At 38.7% G+C, this 25429-nt stretch overlaps 1 protein-coding gene across 14 annotated transcripts in view; it reads right to left on the bottom strand.

The window, feature by feature from the left end:
• Nucleotides 1–695: 695 nt before the first annotated feature.
• mef2aa (myocyte enhancer factor 2aa) overlaps nt 696–25429 on the bottom strand; it is a 93190-nt gene continuing 68456 nt past the window's right edge. For 6 of the 14 annotated variants that reach the window (XM_042344007.1, XM_042344002.1, XM_042344006.1 and 3 more), the window contains exons 4-11: nt 19615–19752; nt 17236–17452; nt 16738–16794; nt 8516–8700; nt 8102–8125; nt 6155–6260; nt 5618–5744; nt 696–5023 (exon numbers count right to left, since the gene is read on the bottom strand). In XM_042344007.1, the coding sequence (XP_042199941.1) occupies nt 4714–5023; nt 5618–5744; nt 6155–6260; nt 8102–8125; nt 8516–8700; nt 16738–16794; nt 17236–17452; nt 19615–19752 (1164 nt within the window). In that variant the 3' untranslated portion in view covers nt 696–4713. 14 annotated transcript variants of the gene reach the window in all.

Here is a 25429-nt window from a genome sequence, read left to right as displayed (position 1 = left end):
ACAAAAATCAGAATTGCACACGAGAGGACTGAAGGCTGAGAAAACCTACTTTGTAAATTAGATCCAGAAGAGCTGAAGTGTTGCTCATACATTATATGGTGAACTGTATTCCAGGGGAAAACGTCTCCAGTAATTGTTTTTAAGAGCGATAAAGATAGTGACTTGCATTTTGAATTATTTGCCATCTTCCAAGAGAAATTATAATAATAATGCTTGCATTTGGTATAGTGCCACAGTATTCCTTGTAAAGTGTAGTGACTGTGCATTGAAAGGCAAACATGGCAGTTAGTTTGCACAATGCAATGTCCCACAAACAGTCTTGAAGTGAATGATCAATTTTTAAGTGGGGATTCTTGGCCATGTCACTGGGAGCAACTCCCTTCTCTTTTCAAATAGTGCAACGGGATCTTTAATGGCACCTCAGGTTAACATCTCGTCCGAAGGGCTGCCCCTCTTGACAATACGGTACTCCTCCAGCATTGCATTTGAATGTCAGCCAGGAATACAAGCTCAAAGTCCCACTGTGGGGCTTGAACCCACAAGCTTCGGATTCAAGAGTGCTCCCAACTGAGCCGGGCTAACTCCCTCGCAGGTGTCAGTGTTGATATTGCCAATGTGTTGCATCACTGGTTCATCTACACCAAGGTGTTCACTGATTAGAGTTTACATCGAATAATTGACATGAAGTCTCATTACACAGTAAAAGCCAATATCTTTACTTAAGTGAGTGCAGGGTACAAATTTTTACAACAATCTCTAGCATAACTGTTATCATCTGATAAAAAGTTCACGATCTTTGTATAATGAAGAAAAACAAACACATTGAGGGAAATTGCAGGTTAACTTAAAGTCTCATCAACATTTGTTTCATTGATGGCAACAAAGTCCAGCTTGTGCTGCCAACGGGCTTCGTTTAAACCGTGAACAGCTTTCTTCTTGTAACAATTACCAAATACATTTTTTTTTAAAAAACATTAAATATTTTGCAAAGCACTGTCTTACACAGCCAAGTGTAAAAAGTCTGTGCAAAGAAAACGTCATATTCCCTTTCTCTTTGCGTACTTTGTTTACTTTCCCACAAACGGCGTCCAGAGACAGGAAGTTTGCATTCTTATTTACTCTCTCTTGTGTGCAGATAAACATCACCTCTATATTTACACCTGTGGTCCACAGGCATTGTACATAGTGATTACCTTTATGCAACAGCATCTCTACACTAAATGAGAAGTTAACCTTAACCCTGCACACAGTACTCAATTTCCAAGATAGGTTAGGTAACAGAGATAGAGATGTGCAGTTTCAGATTTATTCCACATAGTCTTTCACTCACTCAACTGCCTATTTTAGTGGAGTCATAAAGAATGTACTTACGTTATTGGACTTTCACACTTGCAAATGAATTGCCACGATTCACGGTTACTAGTAAAAATATCCGACCTACAGTTTAATCTTTGGAAAATATAACGGATTGACTAAGCACCGAGTATTTTTCACATTCCCTTTTCCAGGTAGAATCTAAGTACCGCACTGCTGTATTTGCAGTGATCAACCGCGAGAGGAACTGTCACTGGAGAAATAGACCAAGTCAGATGCTCTACCTTCTATCTGGTGAAGACCTCATGTAAATATAACTCACAGCCTAGTGCTGGTAATGGTATCTGGACTGAGCCCCAGTTTGACTGATTCTTACTATCGAGAGCAAAAAAGGCATGAGCCCCAAGTTCAAAGGAGTTTAAATTAAAAAAAACACAAAGACAATTCACGTAACATCAATAAAGCTCTCTTGATGTCCACATAAAACTAGCAACTAATAGAAGCACGGTTCCAATGCTGAAGTGGCTATTGCTACTCATACAATTATGCAATATTAACTGATGCCCACTACTTAGAGCTTTGGGAACAAATGATGCCATCACATAAAGCGATTTGCACACAAGTAGATGCAGTAAATTTGAAGTAAACTTACCGAAATGTACAGAAATGTCGTATCCATGCATAAATCACTTAGTTTTCCTTTTCCCCTCCAGCACACTAGAGAAGACAGCTGCTTCGATGCAGTACTAAAGGAGTCTGTTCAGCAGTGAGTGAGCAAACCAGACCAATTGCTGCCATCTTGGTAGCATCTGCCTTATTTCATCAACCAAACGGCGAACACGTTTTCAGGCAGTGTCTGTTTTGTTTATTAATGTGTTGAAACAAGGCAAAAATTAAAGTCCGCGTGGGGGAAAAAATCTCTTTCTGGACTTAAAGAGCATGGTTTGTTCTCTGATGGGCAAGCCCAAAGTACAAACACTATCACAATAAAATGAGTTGAATCTACTCTCAAGATAAAGCAAGGAGTTATAATTTGTATGTCCTCGACAGTACAATTTTTCTACAGTGTTGTTTTAGCATAAAAGGTAGAATTACCCTGTTCAATGGAGGGAAACTGTACCCATATCCATTACTAAAAGAACCAAAGAGCGATTGGTAATGAGCATATCAATACATTTAACAAGATCACAAATGGTACAGACATTTTGTAACTGACTGAAGCTGACTGGCTAATATTACAATTTGCAATGCTAAAATAGAAGCAGGAACTCTGATTGCCAATGGCGCTCACGCAGTGATTGTGCTTTACTTTACAAAACTAATGGAACCAGTTATAAACGAGAGTTAAAAATTCATCCCGTTGTAAAGCTTTCTCTGTAAATCTTTCTCCAGCGTTTTCAATTTTGTTTCTGGGGAACTTTCGATCTGTTTTGGTTTTAGTGACTGATTATCTTCCGGCAGAACAGAATTTGTACTTCACATTGTGTCAGCCTCATAAGCACACTAAATCATGGGAAAGGTATCTTAAGTTACAAACACACAGCAGTGTGAGGAAAAAGGTTCCGAGGTGACGTCACCACAAACTATTGCAGTTTACACATCGACTTAGTTCCCATTTAAACTTCTTGTTTACAAAATAATTTCAATTTACTTTGATCATTCAATTACTTACCTAACATGTGATACGAACACAATACATGAAGGGAAGAAGTTTCAAAACAAAACAGGTTACTTCCCATTTGGGACCATCATCTATTCAGGTCAATGTTGTTCTCGAGTTTTAACATCAGTCCACTGAAGGCATAAAAATTGCACTGTAAGTATCCTCTATGTACAAGTAGGGCTAACCCTCCGATTGTCAAATCTCCTATTGCACTCACCACTGAACAATCCTTTTAAGAAACCTGCTATTTTGTTGTGTCTACACTTAAAGGTACTCACCCACGCTACACTCTTGCAGGTATTTTTACTTGCTCTTTTCTTTTTGTGAACCACAAATTTCTACTTACTGTCAGTGAATTATCACAAAAGGCAGTTTATATCAGAAAAGTGTAATTGAATAAAGCAGTGAAATTCCATCACAACAAGTCTACAATATAAGGAAATTGCTTTCAAGTTTGTGCATGACAAATATAACATCAGGGTTTTAGGGTCTGCTTTTTATATGTATAGTAAAAGCATTACCATACAGCACAGAAATAACAATTGTACACATTCACTGCCATAAAGGAAAATAAACTTTTACTACTTTCTGCGAATGCCATATAATAATTAAAACCCAAGGAAGTACAGCATATTAAACAAAATAGTAATTACCAGTGGATACTCTACTCATAAGGATCTTGCCCTGTCAAGTTGGCGATAATCCACAAAAATATACTTTCATCTGGTGAACGTACAACAGTACATTGTAGACTGACACCAAAGGTGATATATTTAAGATGCTATATACACAAACATTTGGCTCAAATTCTCTTTACATATAGATTAGCAAGTGTTCATGGCTTGTAAGATTCAGCCTGCATGTATAAAAGCAAAAACTAAGCCAAGATAAGGAGATAAAACCATACCTAGGAGAGCATCAACATGCAGCTTTGGCTTATATATAAATAATTTCATAGCTGAATGCGTTTTAAAATTATATAGTTTATATAGTCAGTGATAAGTATGGGTATTATGTTTCCTTTTAATAAAAATATACGTGATCTGGAATCAAATTTAGATTTCAGATATTAACATAAAAGAACTTTGACCAGATTCCAATTATAACTTAATATATTAAGTTTCTCTTAATGCTATATTTCATTAACAGTCTCCTCATTTCTCATGCGGGTAATTAATGCACGTCTCCAATTTACTTAATAAGTTGCATTGCCTTTTTTTTTACAACCGGTTTGCTTTGCACGTGCAGAAAAAACTGCTTGCATCAGCCCTACACTGTGCAATTTACAACTCTCCTTCAAGAATTGGATGCCCATGCCGAGTTCAGTATCGTAGATTTATTTTCTGTACAGTATTGCTCTCTTTGTTTCTTTCTACAGCTCCGACGCTACAAAGCAGAAAATTTAACTAGCCACACCATTTTTATACACACACGGGGACACTGCCAGGATTGACAACCGACTGTTTTGTTTCTGCAAGCATATGGTAGGGTTGAATATAAATTTTTTTTTTTTTTTTTTGCAAACCAGTATAAGATAACAGCTAATACAAATAAGTGCCAGACTGGGACAGTGACTAAAATTTAAATGTGGGCGACATCTGCAAATATACAATTAATTTGCACTGTAGAGTACCTGATTAACTTATACATTTTCCGTGCCCTTGTTTTAGATATGTTAAGGACAATTCTCTTGTAGCAAAAGAGAGTTTTACAAAACGGCAGTGAAGGGAGGGGCTTTATGTCACCCATGTGTCCATCCGCATGCGCTTCACAGATGGGCTTTCCCGGTCATCGGCGGAGGGTCTTGCGATTCCGAGGGGCGAGTGGAAGTCGCCCCTGGGGTCCTCGCGATCGCTTCCGTCGTACGAGCTGCTCGAGCTGCTCAGGCTGTCGACAGGCGAGCGCCCCGTGTCCTGCCGCGTGGGCTGCGGGAAGCCCGACGGTGTCATCCTGTCCCGTGGTGGCGAGATTGGCTCCGACTTGATGTTCACGTTCTGGTTGACGTTCACCGAAAGGTTCGAACCCTGAGATGACTGACTGTTAACTCTGCAGAGAATGGAACAAAAAGAAACACGCACACACACACACGCAAACGCACACACACACCCAAACACACACACACACACAAACACACGCAAACACATCCAAATACACACACACGCATGTGCGCAAACGTGCGCACACGCACAATGCACAAACACACGCACGCAAACGCACCAACACACGCACACATAGGCAAACACACGCAAACGCGCACACAAACGCACACACAAACACACACGCACACACACACAAAACAGGGTTAGATGAGGATGACAAAAACTAGCTACTCCTTCCCAAGAGAGGTTGGGATGAAGATGGCCCCATTTCACCTCACTCATATCCGGGCTGCTGTTCTGTAACACACCAAAACTCAAGTGTCAAGGGCAAACGTGTTGATGCGCTCAACTGAACAATTTAAAATGAAACCCATCAGATTTCTGATCAGTATCACACCATACAGTGCATTTACCCACTGCCCTGTCACAGGCACCTCAATAAGGGCAGTTTGAAAGTATTAGATAGTTTGCATTTACGTTTCCCTTCAAAGATAAACAACACGTCTGTGGCATCAAACCAGCTGAGCGATATGTAACTTACAGTAGTGAGCTGAGTGCCGCCGGTGCAAGATGGTGCTGTTGCCAAGCAGACATTGGCCCTAGTGACAATGTGCCTGGTGAATTGAATCCTGGTAGTATAGATAGGTCAGCGCTGGTTAGTGAATAATCTGCAAAGTAAAAATAAATGAGGGGAACAAAAATCAATATCTACATAGTTTCCTTTGGATTTGTACAATTCTGCACCTTGAAATGGTCAAGAACCTGAGAGGCACAAGACCAACAATTTAGCTTATGTTGTGCCTTTTCCATTCAGGCGCAGATGGCGTAGCCAAGCTCCGTTACAATTAAATAAAGTCCAATTTTCAGGCGGTCGCTGTTTGCTATCAAGGGTTCAAAGTGCACGAAAAATATTGTTCACCACAAATTTTCTAGCACCAGATTTTAACTTGACTGGTAAAGCCTGACCAGTCATGGTCAGAATAACTATTTTATCATCCGTCACTGTGTACCATATAATTTTTTTTTGACTTTTTTGTGAAAGGTAATGAATTAGAATCAATAACGTGAGTTTATTTACCAGTGTTGTATGCAGAGTACAGCAACCCTTGTGGTGGCAAACTTGGAGTAGTAACTGACACCACTGGAGTGGCGAGTGGCTGCGTCGATTGTGAACTGTTTATCCTCTGTGGATAGCACAATAGAGTATTTATATTTAACAGAAGAATACAAAAAAACATCAGGTCAAGTACTTGTGCAGAAAACCCCTTTATGACAGTATGTTATGGAATGCATGTCTACTTTTGTTCTTTACACAACTTATACTGATTTAGATTTAATATCGAAATAATCCTGCTGGGCTGTATAATTTGCAAGGATAGCTCACTTCGCAATTAAAATAAAGAGGCAATTTTTCATTCTATATGTTGCCGTGTATGTTGGTGGGGGGGGCGGAGAGAGAGCTAAACGGATGGAAATCAGTTACCAAAAATTCCACTGGGGAGGAGCAGAGTGGCTGAGATTTGTGATGGGATGCTGAGTGCAAACACGGAGGATACATCCCTTTTCTAAAATGAGCCCTCCTTGCAATTTGTATGAAAAATCAAACCCGCGTTCCAATTTTAGTTAGCTTTTAACAATTTTGCAAAACCGCTTTCAAGAGTTAAAAACAATAAGCCCATTGTGCAACGCTTAAGCAGAGAGTTGTGATAAGTTTGGGCCACACGGCTGTCCACCACACCAATTTGGCTCAGTTGGGCGAAGTCCTGCAATTCTCAACTTGGACACCAGGCGGGGTGCAGAAACAAAACCAGAAATGCTGCAAATTCACAACAGTTCACTGGGTATTTCAAAGAGTAAGATGGGTTTAACATTTGGAATGATCTCTTCATTGGGGCGGGTGGGTGGGGGGGGGGGGCAAGAAGAAGGAAAGAGGGAGGATGATCTAACCAACCCAAGTGAAAGGGCAGAAACCTTTTTGAGGGAGGAAATGAATTGAAAGCAATCCCTTGTTCTGAAATATAAAGGTTGAACAAATGAAAAACGTAAAATAGAAATATTAAAAAAGGTATCTTGTCAATATCGTTAAACACATATGCTTCGATATATGATTTATGGGGATTGGTAAATCAAATAATGCAGTTCTGTCAATGCAGTCTTTTTAATAATTATTTAGGTATCACAAACATCTAAACATGCAAAAGACCACTTGGGTATTATTGTAATGCACCTTGGAATTATTGTGCTTCACAATAACAGCCACTTCACATTAAGTTCACAGTTCTTCTGTCATGCACATGCTCATATCAATGAACCGCTACGAACAGGGGAAGACAAGACATCATATGAATCAAGAACACTGTCAATCTCAGTGAGGACCAAGGAAGGCAGTAAATACTACTTCACAGGTATTGTGCTGATCAACGATTCACAACTTTGGATTAACATCTCAGAATAAACAGGATGCCAACAGATACACAATAATTGGAAACGTTTGGTCACTGAGCCTGCACTGATATAACTAGTCATGGGTCATCACTAGAAAAGCATGGTCCCTTTAGGTTAGCGCAACTTAGTGCTCTAAACACAAGGGCAAAATTGTAATTAAGTTACTTAGCACAAAGAAAAAGAATTGTACGATGAAATCTGATGTAAGCCGGGGCAGGTTTGTGGGAGGAACTTGCACAACAATTTACTGGAGACTGAGTTGAGAATTTTAAAACCACTATTGTTGCAAGAGTTCCTGGCAGTGTTCTTGGTGGAAGAGCATTCCCCCCCCCCCCCCCCCCCCCAGGGGGTAGAGGTTATGTGGAGAACAGAAAACATTAGCAACAAACGGGGAGTCCAAAATATTACGTTTTGTATGACATAACAGAGATAGGTAAATCTAGTATTTTCTTAAAACTCCCAAGTATGCAAACGTTATACAACGTACTACAAATTGCAATCCCATCTTTTCTGCAAAATGAATATTAGTTCAAGCACATATGCAAATTATAAGCAGAGACAGTCTCCAAGGCCAACTTACCATTTCCAATTCATCCTCCTCTGACTGCAAGTAGCAGATATAAGAGAAACACACTGTTACCAGTGGAAAAGGCAATCCTGATCACCCTCCCTCATCAGTAGTCACCAAAACTACTGGAATCAGCAAGTTACATTGAAGGCCAGAATTGAGTTTTCACAATCTCAGAAGGATTAGCTCAAATGGTATACGGTTTTACTTATTTATAGCGGAAAGAAAATAATAAGTTACACGGTCCAGAATTTTCCTCAACCCTTCCTTCCGTTCCTCTCAAAGAAAGCCTTTTGTGCAACCGACTGCTAAAATTAAATGTCCACTGTGGCTCAAAATAGTTTTGCAACAGGCAAAATGCAATGCGATTGTACTGCCTCATTGTTACTGCCTCACTCACTGCCTCGTTGTTCTGGATCAACTCACCAGAGGTGGCATCATGACCTTGCTGGTTGGTGGGATCACCACGCGAAGGTCTGGTTTGCGACTGTTCATTCCAATGTTTCCACCAGGAGGCGGCGGTGACTTTGTAGGCATCACTTTGCCTAACACATTCCCACCTGTAGAGACCAGCAGGCCAGGAGAAGCTCGAGGGTTAATATAACCATTTCCTGAAAGTAATTTTCAAAAAAATAATTAAAACATTTATAGCCAATATTTGAACGCCAACATAGCCAAGCAGAGAGCTACTGCCAGCACAAACAGGTCAATCTGCATCATTGATTTGTTCCAATTAGCAGGACATAAATGGGAGATGAACACAGTGAAACAGAAGAGAACAGCAAACTAAGAGAGGTCCATTCTACAGAGACTTTAGTCAATACTATGGATTGTCTGGGGTTAGGACAATTGGTCTGTCTACCTGGACTATTTATTGGTTGTGCACTGGATCTCAATGTCTTGTTCGTCAAAAGCTGCTGCTCCTAGGCACATTGGACTAATATCAGACACGTATTTGTAATTGTATTTATAGGTTTGTGTGGAGTTTGTTATGTATTTTATTTGTTTTGCTTTTATAGTGGTAAACGGTAAAATCCTGCGCCTGAATCCTGTTTTTGTGCTTCATTTTTTTCTACCTCACAAGACAACTACATCTCGCAGTGAAGCATAGCGGTTGAGAATGTATCATCAGTATATGCTTCAGCATCCAATCCAGACATATTGTAAACAAAACGATTTTACACTTGCGTCAAAAGTCTGGCGTCACTTAGAAAAGGAATTCGCTTGTGTTTTTCGTCTTTTTAAACAAATGTTGGTTTTGGAATATTGTTGTTCAACAAAGATCATCCAACTCCAAGGCATCCTGATCTATGCCTGAAAGATCAGTAGGGTCTGAAATCTTTCTCAATGATTTAAGTGTGTGGGTTGGGTGGTGGGGAAACAAACACATGATTGGGAGACTTGCAACACTATCCTACTTTTAATTATTATCTGCATTCTCTCTTCATGGAAGTATTACACAACGCAAAACCTCAGAAGCAAAAGGTTTACATCTCTGCTCAGAGGTAATTAATCCTCCCATTGGAGTTCATGACAGGCTTTTAAAAATAAGCAAGCAAATTAGCAGAATAGGCTGTAGGCAAAATTAAGATCACCATTTATTTTCTGACTTGTCTTACTGTATTGTCACTTTAAGTGGGGAAAAAATAATTAAATGTAATAAAGAGTCATAGCAAATATAACTAAATAATAATTCTTGTAATAAGTCAGTTTGATTCAGTTTGATCACTTCGGATCAAAAGGTTGCAAGTTCAAGCCCCTCATCAAGGCATGAGCTCATAATCTAGGCTGGTAGTCTAGTGCAGTAATAATAATAATCGTTGTATTTGATATAGCGCTTTATCACATTGATTCCAACGGACCGAACATAACAGAGAGAGAGAGAGAGTGAGCGACACAGCAAGTGTCCTTTGGTCAGTTGATTTTAACTAACTGGTGACATGCTGGATACTAGATGTGTGTTTTGACAGGCAGCCTCTCGAAATGACATGGAGCAATTCTTCTTGCTTTGTAGCTGGCAGCTGTCAAAAATATTACATTTCCAGTATCAGCCTTCTGTCTTGGTTTGGTATATCTAGATGTAAAGGTTGTACTATCTTACAGTGGTTTTTAAAAAAAAGCTATTGAATGGTGTAATTGCTAGAAAAGGCAACATAAACTGGGTGGGACATAAATGGAATGACCACAAAATGAAGACTACATTTAGCAATTTTGAAGGAGCAACACCATGTTTAATTGTTATTAATTCTAATAAAAACAGCTACAATACATATGGGGCACATCTAACAGCATTAGCCTGTTCATTTTATTGGGACATCCGCCTGTCTGAATACATGCAGAAACTCATCCATGCATGCCACCTACACATGGAAATTCCTGTGTTTGGAATGGAATGTGTTCTCTCTCTCCTCGGAGCGATGGATCCTGCTTACTTAATTCTATAGAGTAGTAGGCACAGGCTTGAGACAAGGCTTGGGGACCCAAGAGTAGCTTTGCAGTACTGCTAAGAGCTTAAGCAGCTAAAACCACATCTATTGCAGAGGCAATTCTATTCATTAGTCCACAGCCTTAGTGCTAGTGAACAGTGGAGAACATAACAGGGCTGGCCACACATCCTTTGAAGGGTCTAACTGTTTAAAATTCACATGTTAGGAGGATATCCTAGAATGATAGAAATTTACAGCACAGAAGGCAGCCGTTCAGCTCTTTTAAGAACAATCCTTTTCATCTCAGTTATGATTGTTCAAAATGACATTATTTATCCAACCAGCATATGTTACTTTAAAACACTACAATCAAACTATAAATGTTTACAAATGAGCAACATAATGCCTTCCAGCGTAAAGCTACAGTGGATCCAATGGTGTTGTGATCAAATTACAACAAGAGGTTAATGCAAATTAAAATTTTCCTATGAAAGTAAGATCCGGATTTACAAAAGCATAACCCTAGATGCAGAGGAATCAACATCTGCTATCCAAAACCTCACTATGACTGGGAGAGATTTATTCTGACTTCCCCTTCCTCACTTGCAGCTGACCTGAGCAGTATTTGGTAACCACAATAGTTATGCAAAAAAAAATATTCACTGACTAAACAGCTGGGACATTTGGCTATCAAATCACGCACCCATTTTCCAGACTTCAACTTGTAGATGAAAACTACAGTACAATAATCAATTGCATTTATAAAGCACCCTCCGTGTAGAATAATCTCAGACCGCTTTGCAATGGCAGGCGGGAAGGAAGGGAAAAGGAGGTGACCATAGGTCAAAGAGGTGGGTTTTAATCATTAATGCCTCCCTTTACTCATTTCTTTTTTCATTGTGTGCGATTTGTTTGATAGAATATAGATAGTTCCTCTCCTTCGTAAAGTATTTAACACAATACACACTCTACTCCAACCTCGAGAACTTTCAAAGTAGATAACAAGTTCTGGCAAAGTGATCCAGAAAACGTTCAAACTGACATTCACTGCAATCATTCAAATCCATTAGGTTACACTAGCCAGGTTCCCTTCTTATTGACAATATAACCTTGGACATGCACTCTTACTCTCGTTCCTCTTGTCCCCACTTTATTTCTTACATAGTTGTTGTTAATACAACCAGGCATAGTTTTGCTGAAAAAATATCAAATGGTTCGGTAATGATGTAAGTCCAATATGTTGGTCAAGTCCAATAGTGTTGGCCGCTGGTTTTCACAATGACATATTGTCCTGATGTACTAACAGACATTTCAGCACAGGAGAAGTCCTTTCAACCCACCCATCAACCTGCACCATGAATTGGTGGGCTGTTGGCTTGCACTCCATGATCCCAAATGGTTATCCTAATGAGATTAAACATCTAAACAGCAGCCAAGCAATTAAGGTAAAATATAAAGGCAGTCACCCAGGGGTACTTTGGTGCAACTTCTAGTGTTTAGCTCAAGAGTGGGGTAAGCAGGTTGCTATCCGATCTCTCAGCCAAGAAAAATCAGAGAGCGAGTCTTCATTGGCCTGCTGTTCTGCACCTCCTAATGGCCATCTCATAACAGCATTGGTAGAGACACACAGCAGATTGCTCAACTGCATGTGGCAGGAAGACTGGGAATAAAATTTAAAAGGATTTGATGCTCTCAAAAAAAATCGAAAAAGGAAATCACATAATTCTACAATTAAATCATAACTATGCAAGCTGGTCAAGTTACTCCATTTCTGTCTCCCTTCGTGACCTTGCAGGTAATTTCATCTTTCGAAATCTATCATTAGTTTCCTTCTCAGTCTTCCACTCAATGTCTTCCCTGTGGGCGTTTCCTGTCTTGCCCATGCCAACATGACTGACTTCCTCAATCAAAATGTGTACTCTTACATTACACTCCGATACTCTCCCTTATTTCGCAACAAGGAAGCATCCACATATTATAAAGGTGCAACAGCCGTTACGAATAACTACACAATACAACTGTACCATGTCAGTGCCAAACCTACCTCAACAAAAGATTTTGTACAATTCTGGCAGTCCATGATCCATGACAAACAGCACAAAATACTCAATGATTTTATTATTATATTCAGGGAATGAAATAATGATTCCGTGGTGATTACAAAGGGTGTAAAGGTGCTATTCACCACTTTTGACAGGCAGAAGCAATCACATACACAAAGTGTAGCTTTATAAACAAAGCACATTTTAAAGAAACCTTGGTAAATATGTATTATCAAACCAGTGATTTTTTTTAAACCAGTGCTAATAATTTGACAAGCAAATAATGAAAATTAAAACGGGTGCTGTAGATAATAGATATTATAAAAGCTTAGCTCACAAGACCAATTCTGAAACCAATTTACTGAATTCTCAACACGTTTCTCCCTTTAAACTTATAACCTTCCTGGATTTCTCTAGAAAACTGACCATTTCCCAATAGCTTTGACAGCAAATGTAAAGCACGCCAAGAACGTGAAGCTGATATCCCTATGAGCATACTGAGCTCCTTCAAATCCTGCCGGCTCGCTCACCAGAAAGGCAAAAAACAACAGCTGATGATTCATCAGAGCCTCATTGGGGTCCCAGTCCCAGTACTCGTCCTTAATCTGCACCTGCTGTTCCACTTCACACAGCACAGAACAGGCACAGCGAGTTGGCAGGTTATTGTGTACCAGGAGGCTTAATGGTACGTACAGCATTGTCCAAATGTTTGATGGATGTTTTGAAATGCTGCTTGGCTTGTGCAATACTTGCAATACTCGTCTTCCCTCACGGAGCGGGCAACTGGGTAAAGCTCAATTTTGTGGTCAATTTTTCATTAGAGGAACAAACCAGTTTATAACCAACATTGGAATTTTTTATTTTAACCGTGTGGTAAAATTACATTTGACAAAATGTGTCAAATAGCTAAACAATTAGACTCGTAAAGGTCCCATCAGTTACATTGCAAATCACATTATTCTGGAGTTAATGAGGAACAACGATAACGTACAACACACCAGCTGCAATAGATTATGAGTTCTGTTGACAACCTGGCTCAGTTGGTAGCACTCTCGGGTAGAAGGTTGTGGGTTCAAGCTCCAAGTGAGGACATTGAACTCAGAGTGGAGGCTGACACTTCAATGGGCGTGTCGCAATAAACTAGGTTTTATTTGCCTGTTCAGGAGGATATTAAAGATCCCATGACACTATTTGAAAGGAGAAGGGAGGTTCTTCTGGTGTCCTGGCCAACAATTCTTATGAAAAAAAATTACTCATTTTATAAATGTTTGTGGGACATATCTGTGCACAAATTGGCTACTGCATTTGCCTACGAATAAAGAGTCACTGCACGTCACAACAATTCCCCGTGAAGAGTTTGAGACATTCCAAAGTAATAAGATCCTAATCAAATACAGGATTAAAGTACTTCACAGCTGAACTATGTTCGTAGTAATACTGGTTCCCTTTTTGACCTTGGATTTTTTTTCCTTAGTTACGAGTAGAATTAAATATATAACAGCAGCAACATTGGAATCAACCTGTGATGTTATTGCTACATCATCAGTTTAATTTACTTGTTGAAGCAGATTTTGAGTTCTCTTCTGTAGACAACAGACTGTTGGCTGTATTTCAAAGGCATATGGTTGGTTTCTACAGGAACAAAACTGGAGCCAAACATACAAATGGAATTTATATTCACCAAACAAGGCTAAGTATTCTCAGACTTTACTCTCCTGCTATTGCTGGTTTGAGAACACATTCCTTAAATATAGTCAATCTACCAGGACCAATATGTTACTGACTTAAGACAATACCATTTACTAAAATGTAATGTTGTGGTCCTGCAGTACTTGGAATTTAGATATAATCAAGTTGTAGTATTTCCATCAACTGCTACACATTCACAAAAGGTACCATCTTTTCGTAATTCCATTCTCATTGCATAATGCCTGTCCCCATCTTAATTGCTCAAATAATGTAAGGTGGTGATACCACCAAGTTCTACTCTAAAGGAGACACAGTGTTCTACCATGAGAAACTAGCCTGGAAAGACATTCAGATCATCAGCACTATATATGTTTGATACACCAGACGAACATTTATAAAAGCACAGCAGGTTAACCAACATCGGTTAGAAAAAGCCAGGTCACTGTGACCTTTCTTCAGATTGGAACAGTTGGACTAGAGAGGGCTCTTTATACTTTTTTGAGATGGGCAAATAGGAGCAGAGCAAGAATACAGACATTAGAAATAAATTTAAATTGTGTAACCAATGACCACATAGGCAGAGAATGCTAATAGGCCATTCCAGATTGAGGCATGTTGGAAAGGGAGTTGAAGGACTCTTATAGGAGTTATGCTAGATTTACATGCTTTTTTCTGCAATTTATCTCACCCATGTCCTTTTTTGTGTCTATGATTTATTGATGCTCTTTGTGGGGATTGCTGTGTGCATAGTAACCCCCACATCATTCTCCTACAAAATCTACAGTCACAACACTTCACAGTATATCATAAGAGTTTTGACACGTCTTCCTGATGTGAAAGAGGCTATTATCAAATTTAAGAATTATTATGCATTATTAATGACTGTTTACCTGACTCCCACAGATTGGCTATGTACTAAGACCAACTCTTTCAAGCGTTTCACAAGCTATTAAAGACACATTAGATGCCTGTACATATGCAGTTTGTGATTTCACATTTTGTTTAAAAACTTCAGTTTTTTTTTGTTTCTGTATACTGGTCTTAGGTATCTCTTATGTATTTGCCTCCATCTTTAAAAAGGTTGCATCTCAAATACGATCCTATTTTTCTTGTGCAGATTTTGTCTGATCCATTATGCCTTTCCAGGATTTTATGTTTTATTTCACTTTTAACAATTAACAGTTTTTCTTTTTATTCCTACCAAGTAATTAAGCACCTAGTGCTGGATTTCAATTGCAAGCTTGTTGAGGATTGTGCTAGTTGTCATGCTTTATTATCAAGTCACACTAGCATTGACTTGCTTTGGCTCAAGTCTATTTCAGATGTCAATGGTGAACTGAGTCTGTTGACCGGGAATTTATGTCATGCAGCATGGTCTCAGGTGTCAGATGCTCTTGTCAGGTGAGCCTGTTCTCTCTCGTATCTGGTTTCCCAAGTCAGCACAGCTGAACCAACATGACTTTTACTGAATCGCAGGCTTTCAAAATGTCTTGGGTCCAATCAGTTGTGTACACTGGGCTCTCAAACCAATTTCCCACAATGAGGAATCCCTCAGAAAACAGGGTTTGGCATAAAAAAGTTATCTGGGGGAATGCCAAATATAAAAAGAATTTCGACAATCCCACTTTATACTTTCTCCCTACCAGTGAAATTTTTTTTGTGGTTATTCCTGGTAAGATGTTTCACTTGCAAAACTGCACTCCCTGATGTGGCTGAAGAAAACTCTGATATTGCAGCTACAATTCTTTTCTATTGTTGGGTACCATATTGGTGGAAAAAAATGTGGCAAATAGCTTGGAGCTGACAATAGGAGTTTTACACTGCCTGGAACGAAGCCCTTTCAGTTCTTGGCAGTTTGTTAATGTGAAGAAGGAAGCGTGATTTATACTTCCTGTTCTACATCACTTTCAGACAAGCAGACAAAAAAAGTGGATGTTCGCTCAATTTTTTAAAACAAAATCCTGCTTACAACAAAATGGATCAGATTTTCATTGAAACTCCATGACAAGCCAATTGCATGAATTTATTCTAAAAGGAACCACATCCCTAGAAAACGCTTCAAGTGGAATGCTATTTTATGCCATCTTTGCTTGTTTGTGAAAAGTTGAATAAATCAATGAATCACTGAACAGGTTTGCATATTTACTATGAGCTACAGGTTTAAAGGAAAACCAAACCTTATGAATTCTATTGTGATTGTAAACACTGCAATGCAAGGACAATGTATACTACGTTAACTATGTGACTAAAAATAAAAGTTCCATACAAGTACGAACAATTTGCTAGAGCCAAAGACGCTTAAAATTTTGTGATTTTAAATTATCACGTAATCAAGGTAACACGTTAGTGTTCACAGAATGGTAGGTAGACAGCGCCAGATTTAATTCTTAGCTTCAACTGGGAGCAGGGAGATAAAAAATTTTGACAGAACTAATATTGCGTTATTAGAAGTCTCATCTTGTATTATGTCTATGGCAGATTTCTTGCTTACCCACTGGGCTGGTGCTGGCACCATTTGGCAATGTGAGCTCGCCAACCATCATGACACCTGAAATAAGACCAATAAACAGAAGAGGTTCAACTTTACAATAAAGGCCAGACAATTTTAATTTATTTTGATGGTTCAAATAAATAACATAATAATAATCGTTGCACTTGATACAGCGTATTATCACGTCTTCGAGACATCTCAAAGCGCTTCACAGCATATACTGTAAAGTGAATTGATTCTATTTCGTGGGCGAAATGTCCACTAAATAAAAAGGTTAACTTTTTGAAATGAGGCCTTAAATCCTTTAACTATTCCACATTGCACCCTATCTATTGTAAAGGACAGACTGCGGTACAAATCTTCACGACTAATATAGAGAATAAAAATGCAACTAGGTCACAAAAATAACCCATTTATCGTATTTTTCTAATTAACACGGCCCCTTAAAATGTTTTTACCACTCTATCACAATAAATTAATCACAATAATTATCAATACCTGCATTACCAGTACTCTGTGGTCTCTGCGGAATACCCGGCGATACAACATTTCTGTGCAGCGTAACTTGAGGTGGCGAAAGCATGCTGGTGTCTGTTAGCGATGAGGTTACCAACGAATGAGTTACTAAGCCTCCCTGGTTGCTGTATGTTAGGGTGTTGGGGTTGGACACAGGAACTGCAACAGGCATTGCAAAGTTTTGTGGTGGCAAACCAGGCTGAAAATAAAACAATTGCAACATTTCGTTATCAAGATATTTAATACACACTTTTTTTTAAAAAAACAATTGTCATTTCATAAAGTTATCACTATATACAATTGATGAATATAGAATTGTTTCCAGTGTTGAATAAGGCTAATTTTACTGCACAAATTGACTTTGCATAGAAAATATTAAATTATTGCATTAATTAATTCACCGAATTAGTATTTATATGCACGTCACCCACTATGTACAGAGAATCAACAACATGAACACGGCTACACATTTGTTTTCGAACATGCCATTACTTCAAAACAATTCCATCACACCCACCAAAGCAGAGTTTAAAAATTACAATAAAAACATTTCTGATGTATTGGTTATCTAAATTGGTAGTAAAAAATACATTTTGCTATAGTTTTGCCAGCATTAAAACCATGCATCTGGATTAAACAATTCTTGAAAACAGAAAGGTTATGGCTTGAAAATAAAACTGAGAAATCTTATGCAACTAATGAATATTTGCAGATTTAGGAGTTCTTGAGTATATTAGAAAACGGAAATGAAGGTAGCATGTAAAGTTACAGTTATGCACTTAATACAATATTGCAATTCTTTACAATGCATGTTAGCAAATTTCACAAACCAAGACAAAGTTGAAAAGGACACAACATCTGACAGGCAACTTCAGTTAAATTCCGTAATAATACACAGATAAAATGGGCACGTGGCAAGCAAATATTGCTCAGCTCTTGTGGAGGACATCAAAAATTGAGTCTAAACATTGGCAAAGGGATTGACTAGTAATGACTCAGTGGGAAATTCTGCCGGTAACCTCCACCTAGGTCACAGCTGACTCAAAGGATTCCCAATGCAAAGCACTACCGATAAATGTGTTTTTCACACATTAGCACAGACATAAATGGCAAGTATACTGGCAAGAGTAAATTCCATTGCTAGCCACCACATTTTTTGACTCCATTATAAAGTTTTAGGCAAATTTGGTGCGGGTATCTTGTTTTTAAAAATAAGACTCGCGTAGGAAGGTCATTATTAATAACAAAATAGTGAACAGTAAACAAACACGCGGTCTTGGAAGATTAGAAATACAGTTTTCAAAACAAATGGTGATTTTAATATGGTGGAAAGCAATTTGAATAGAATTTGCCTCACAATTGCAAAATTGTGCCATTGCATTTGGAGTTGGAATAAGTTTGATGGTTTCAAAATGGATATTGACTGCCCTGTGTCATATGCTGTCAGCGTCAAATGTACGTCATGGGATTATTTCCACACAATTTATCCAAACATAACAAAGTAGTTTCTGCACATTTTCTTCCACCACCTCAGCAATAGCAGGATTCATAGCTTTACAGAGTTCATAATTCAGGGCATTTTATTTTGTTATACGTGAAAATGCAACAGCAATTCAAAAGGCGAGCATACAGCTGAAGGATCATGTACAGTATAAACACTGGCATGGACAAGTTAGGTTGAATTGCCTGTGCTGTAGTAATTCTATATAATTCTATTTGTCCAATGCATTTAACACTATCAAACACTATTCTTGCTGTGTGGAGGAATAGATTTAAGCTTTACGAAACAATAAGTTTTTTAAAAAAATTGGTTAATAAAAATTTGCCAATTGCCCAGACGACTATTAGGGGGTAAAAATGTTTTTCCCATTTCAAAGATTCATAAACTTGCTTGTGCTATGAAATTTGCAACTGCCGTGGGGAAATGTGATGGGTTTTGCAAATGTAAAGAATATAACAAGAGTTTGAGGAAAAACAATCTTGGCACAACACATCATGCATTAACTACTCACATTAATGTACCTACTGTAATTTCATACATCAGATTGCAGGTACAGTAAGATACCGCGTGGTAATAATGATTGTAGAGAGGGAAAATTATCGTAAAGCTGTAGGAGTGCAATGGTGAAATTGCACAGTACGAGAGGAACAATTCATTCTTGCCGAAGTAATTAATGTGGGTTAGTTGTGAATTAGCTCATGAGATTAGGTGCCTTTTTTTTGTAAATTAGCTCCTTTTTTTTAATTCCTTCACAGCATGTTCAGTTGCTCCATGCAGCCTTCTTCAATCAAGAGGCAGCCAAATGGTTTCAAGGAAATTAAAATCTCGAGCAAAATTACCACGGGCCAAGACGTACTTACTGCGAGTTTGTGATTCCGCATCATGTTATCAAACTCTTCGTTTATTTTTTTATATTTTTCCTCTGTGTGTGGGGTGAGCACGTATGATGAATCAGGCTCTGGACTGTCGCAGCCTCTGTGTTCTTTCTTGTTAAGAGCCTAGCAGATTTAAAGAACCAACACAAAAAAATACCAGATGAAGGTACTTACACCATATCGCTTGAACATTACATCATTATCTTCATTAAGCTTTCTGTATTTGTCTTCCATGAGTGGACTGTGCTCAAATGAATCATCTGCGTCTGGACTATCACAGTCATTAATTCCTTTCTTTCTTAAAGTCTGAAATACAATTGGAAAATTCACACAAGACTACAAACTTGCTATGACAATGACTATTTTTAATAAAAAAAAGTTATAAAAATCACATCTTGTATTCTGAGCCTTCCCCACTGGCTTCCAAATATCTTATTTTTTTTAAACAAATCTGTAAACTACATTAGAAAGTTTGCACCAATGGCAAACAAAGACTATGAGTCCAATATAACAAACATCCCCAATCTTTTTCTTTAAAAGATTTACACTTAGGGTTTATTTACTCAAAATCTGTAAATGTAAATATGTATATTTCAGTGCAGTTAATATAAAAATTGCATTTCACTTTCATTCCCTATTTCATTAAATACATCAAATTATAGGAAGAGAAATGATCCAGTCTTGCTTTTCATACACAAATCTGCAGGACTTGATGCACACTTGAAGGATTTTGTTTTCATACACGTTTAACATAATCTGACAAAGTATGGAAATGTCACAACAACAAAAACATGCATCGATTTGCACGATAGTAATATGTCGTTAGAGGTCAGCACGCCACACCATGTAGATTAGGAGGATGAACATGTATCCACGTGGTCAGATCCCCCTCTCAACCAGTTACCGGGATTTTCCGCATTAGAGAAGCTGCGGAGTAAATAGTGCGGCACTCTGCAGAGTGGCAGCCCACTGTCACTTCGCACAGTTATGCTCCTCCCCTCTTACCATCATCACCTGTGCAAACTAAACCGTGTGTCAGTCAAAGGCTCCAGTGCCCACAGCAAGCGCCAAAATTAAATCTCATGAAAAGAGAGGTTGTACTTTCCCACGAACAAGAAACTCAATTGGCTTTCCAAGAACTTGCATGCTAAACTCAAGTTTTCCTTACGACTGCAACCGCCATCCGGTTATGTTCAGCGTGGGTTGCTAATTATTTCAGGCAATTTCTTGAAAATTATTAAAATGTATTTAACACATATTGTGTTTTTGATATCTTCCCCAACCCCCCACCCCCAGTACATGAAGGTAACCCACTTTTAGCCATTACACCATGTTGAGCGTTTGACTACAAAATGCATAGTCACACTTCACAGTACATCATGTGAAGGCAGCCTACAAAAAATATATCAAATGTTATTATTTTATTAAGTTAGATTGAAAATGATTACCCTCTTCTCAGTGGCAATGCAAAGCCTGGAAATCCCACGTGTTTGCCTGCTAGGCCCAACAAGTCATTGTTTGAAAACCAAACCAAGGCTCAGCTGTTTCCAGATTGTATGCAGTGGCACCAATCCAGGTATTCTGCAATATTTGCATGCTCAAACTGCACAGCCTTATGATTGCCACACCCAGAGCAGAAGAATAAAGTTCCAGGGTTTTAAATGTGCATGCCTATCTTGCATTTCATATCATCAGCTGTTTCTTCCTTTGGTAATGCCTGGCTGCTAATCCAGTCCCAAGTATTCATAGTTGCACCATTAACCCATTCAATGAAAAACATCAAGTGGAATACAATTCAGTGGAGTTCAAAAGGATACCCATAAATTGACAAACATCTAAAGAGGTAAACCACATCTTACAAACATTCAAAGAATCTGCAATATTCAAGGTCGTGACGTAACTAACAGCAACACAAATAGAAAGAGTTCTCACATCTCTGTTGCTTCAGGATTCACTTTGCATTTATCTTTATTTGATGTCAAAATGGATCATTGTGTGACATGTTTGACTGTCTAATGTGATTACTTCCTAATTCCTCAAGAGGTTCCAGTGGCTTTGTGTTTATCCCAACATTATACCTAGCAGTCTAATCACTTTAATTTTTTCCCCAAATGTTTGTTATTTGACAACATGTAGAATTCTTCAAATGGCTAACATAAATATTATTGCCAAATTATTTACACTTTCTTGCTACTTTTATCACCCGCCTGTTCTGTGTGGTTTTATTTCTGTGGTTTTCTGAATAAACGATCTCCCTTCCAAGTAATTTCCTGTTTACTAATTGTTGATTTACGATAGTTGGCGATTATCACTTGTTTGTCCTTTACAAGAACTGGATGCAACAACAACAATAAAATTACATTTGTATAGCGGCTTTCACAAGTGGAAGGACTGGGAAACAACATTTACACTGTTCTGTTAATAGCACTTATTTGTAAATGATTAAGATGAACAGACATCAAAATTGCATTCAAGCCATCATTGACAAGTAGATTGAAGGAGTAGTTCTGGTGCATGTGTTTTAGTGGTCGTCTAACTGGTTACAATTTCTGCCCACATCCAAGCAATTACTCAAGGATTCAAACGCACATTTAACAGCATATGCAGCAATACACTAGCACATTGCTGAATAAACCAGGTAATAGGCCAAAACCCAAACATACGTTTCAGAGATTATTCTGCATTTCACTGAAACTATTTTTTTTAAAAAAGCAGAACAGAGTGATTATTGCAATTACAGGCAATTCTGCATCCAATTGTTTGGTTACAAATATATTGTTAGGTATGCTTACTTTGTCACACTTTTATTGTCTTAATCAGCACAACTGCATTGGTTTCCTCTTCTGCTTTTCTCTCTTACCCTGAAGGTGTGACTGACTCATGCTGTGGTTTCCAGAGCTGCCTGCATATACCCCTCGGATGCCTTACCCGAGTGGGTGATCATTCTTCCTGTTCGAGCCTGGACATGGAGTGTGGTCTTTTAACGTTCTAACCCTGGCAGTCAAGCTGAATCTTTACTTTGCACAACATGCATTGCCTGTAATTGCTGGGCTGAAGTATGAACCCTGGCTGAGTTATCTCTTTCTAGCCAAAGATGCTGAGACTAAACTGGAGAACTTTCATCATCAACTTGCCTAACTCGGTCCAGTTGCAAGTTATTTTGTTGTTAAGTTCAAGGTTGGGATGAACTGGAGTACATTTCTAAGCAGGAACGATGGAGTAGAGGTAGGAGAGGCAAAGGACAGGATAAGTTTGAAGACGCATCTCTTAAGACAAAAGGGATACAAACTGGGACCAGAGGTTGTATTCTTGTTCTGGGAGTTGAGGCCCAAACAGATGTGGAGAGGATAAAGGTGTGATCTCAGTGATAATGGCAGAAGGGAATGGAGCAGGAGGGGGGGAGAAAACACATCAAATGCAAGGATTATTATTTAGTTGCTTTGTCACGATGATGGCGATTAACAACGGAAGGAGAAACTGAGCCACAAAATTCAAATCTCTTGTCAGGGGGGCTGGTGAATGGACCACGTGACATCATTCCAGCTAGATTGTGCAAGTACCAATAGTGGGCTATTTTAGTACATCATCAACAACAACTTATATAGCACCCCTCAAGCAGGGTAGAATCACAGAACGCTTGACAGTGGCGGAGCACGACTCCGAGCTGGGGAGAGGTTGACCATAGGCACGGCCAATACTATATATAGTATATTTATATACACATATATGTATATTCTATATACTGTATGTAGTTTTAAATTAAAAACCAACGAGAATATTAGTCAGATTGCCTTACAAACATGCCGTCTCTGCAACAGTAGTGGTTGGATTTTCTTATTACTTTCCGTGCTAAGAATTACATCTCATCTAAAACTTTTTTTTTAAAAAAAATATCTGAAAAGCGATCCCTGTGCTGTATTTTCCTGCAATGTCTTTTTGGAAAAAAAAATAGGGTTTTGGTAAACCAATCCTGCCCAAACCTCCACTGGCGCACAGTATCATTAAAATCAACACATTGAACAGGTGCTGCCGTTTCGAGCACCAGTCAGCCCTTCAAGGCTGTGATCTTCCGTTCCTGTCCAATCACTGCATGCTCGCTACACCATGGCCATACATGGTTCTGTTGTTTGGTGCCGTGAAGGTCATGTAGTGTGACCCCCGGCTAGTCCTCACTGCCAGCTCAGATGGTTCCCAGCACTGATACCAGCAAGGCAAATATTCACTCTCCACTGGGAAAATGCTCAGCAGACAGGCTTTTACTACTGTTTCTGGAAGGCTTTGCTCGATAGGATTCTGGAGGGGCTGCTGTCATCACAAGGGAGTTTTGAGCAACAGCACTCCATTAAAAGATAACGCAATATCAAGCGTTTTTTCTGACATCCTAGGCTTGTCACCTTATCACTAAATTTTGAGCTGTTACTTTCAGCCCCAAAGCCCTGAAATTATTTTGTTTTTTTTATCATTAGGCAGTTACACACCAGCAAGAGTCTTGTTCTGTGCACAGTGGTACATCTGGAAGGTTATAATCTGTTAACAAGGCCCAGTGGGTGCTGTGGAAGAGATACAAACCTCCATTTTCTCAAAGGCTACATTTTCACTTTGATAAGATGTGTTCTTGCTTAAAAAGAACACAGGCAGGTATTAGCAGCATTGACTTCTGCAGCCAGCCGAGTAATATACAAAGGGGAAAAGAATCTAGACAGATGATAATGTATTAAAACCCCAGCAATGTGTACACCAAATGGTACATTTTGCAGCAAAATAAAGATAGATTTAATCTTACAGCTTCTCTCAATACATTTTTTCTCCTGTAGTTTCAGCAAGTTGGAGCTAATCAGAATTTTACTGGTTTAACAGATAGCAACAGCTAATGGAACAGATAGTGCGCAAATGGAAACAAGCTCCACATCACTCATTCCAGGTCTTCTCTACATCACCATTGTGCAAATAAAAGCCATAGTAACTTCTGACTAGATTCTACTGCTGGAAGCTTCATGATATTGTTTTCTGAAGTGATACGAGCTGTATTTTGCATTAGTCAAGCTGCAAGGAAAGTTCTGCACACTCGCAAATGATTTAGGTCCACCCATATACTGTAAATATTTTGAAGGTCATCTTTTTAAGTCGTCTCTTTTTTCTGGTGAATGCGACTAAAGGAGCAAGAAACAGAGCAGAACTTGCCAATTGATTTCAGGATTTAACGTCAACCAGAAAAGGCAGACGGGGTATTGATTTAACACGTCATCCTGCATGCATAAGGGTAGATGTGCAAGGTAAAACATTGTTTATAAGTATGTGCCTGTTTGATAGATTGGCTTTAGATCTACAGGCAATGTCACTCTTTGTAGCTGAATTCATGGATCTGAGTTACCTGGTGTACACCATCATCCGTTGACTGCTTAAGTATTTTTTTAAACCAGTTGGTAACATTTTTTAAACAATACAGGACTGAAAATACAATACCATCTTTCTCATAAAATTTGTATAAAGGAATTAAGATGTAAAATAAAGCACAGTGAAATGGAAGCTTCTAGGACATCGAGCGGAATTGGCAATTCTGTGTTACAGTATATTCCCATCGAACATACTTCCTCGTCAATTTGAGATGGCGGTGTGACAAAAAGATCTATAACTTGCAAGATTATCTCGTGCCTTCTGCGTGCTGCAGTCAAGTAAAAGCCATTGCCTGTGAGAGCAGCCTGGATTGCAGCCAAGTTATGAAAATGTTAACCTATTTTCTTTTCCCTGTGGATTATCACTCCTTTGAAATTCGAACTTCACTGAGAAAGAGAAGCAAACA

Source organism: Callorhinchus milii, unplaced genomic scaffold, assembly GCF_018977255.1.
Source record: "Callorhinchus milii isolate IMCB2004 unplaced genomic scaffold, IMCB_Cmil_1.0 Scaffold26, whole genome shotgun sequence".
Taxonomy (NCBI): domain Eukaryota; kingdom Metazoa; phylum Chordata; class Chondrichthyes; order Chimaeriformes; family Callorhinchidae; genus Callorhinchus; species Callorhinchus milii.
Note: the sequence above shows the minus strand (reverse complement) of the source record. Positions and strands in the feature narration are given on the sequence as shown.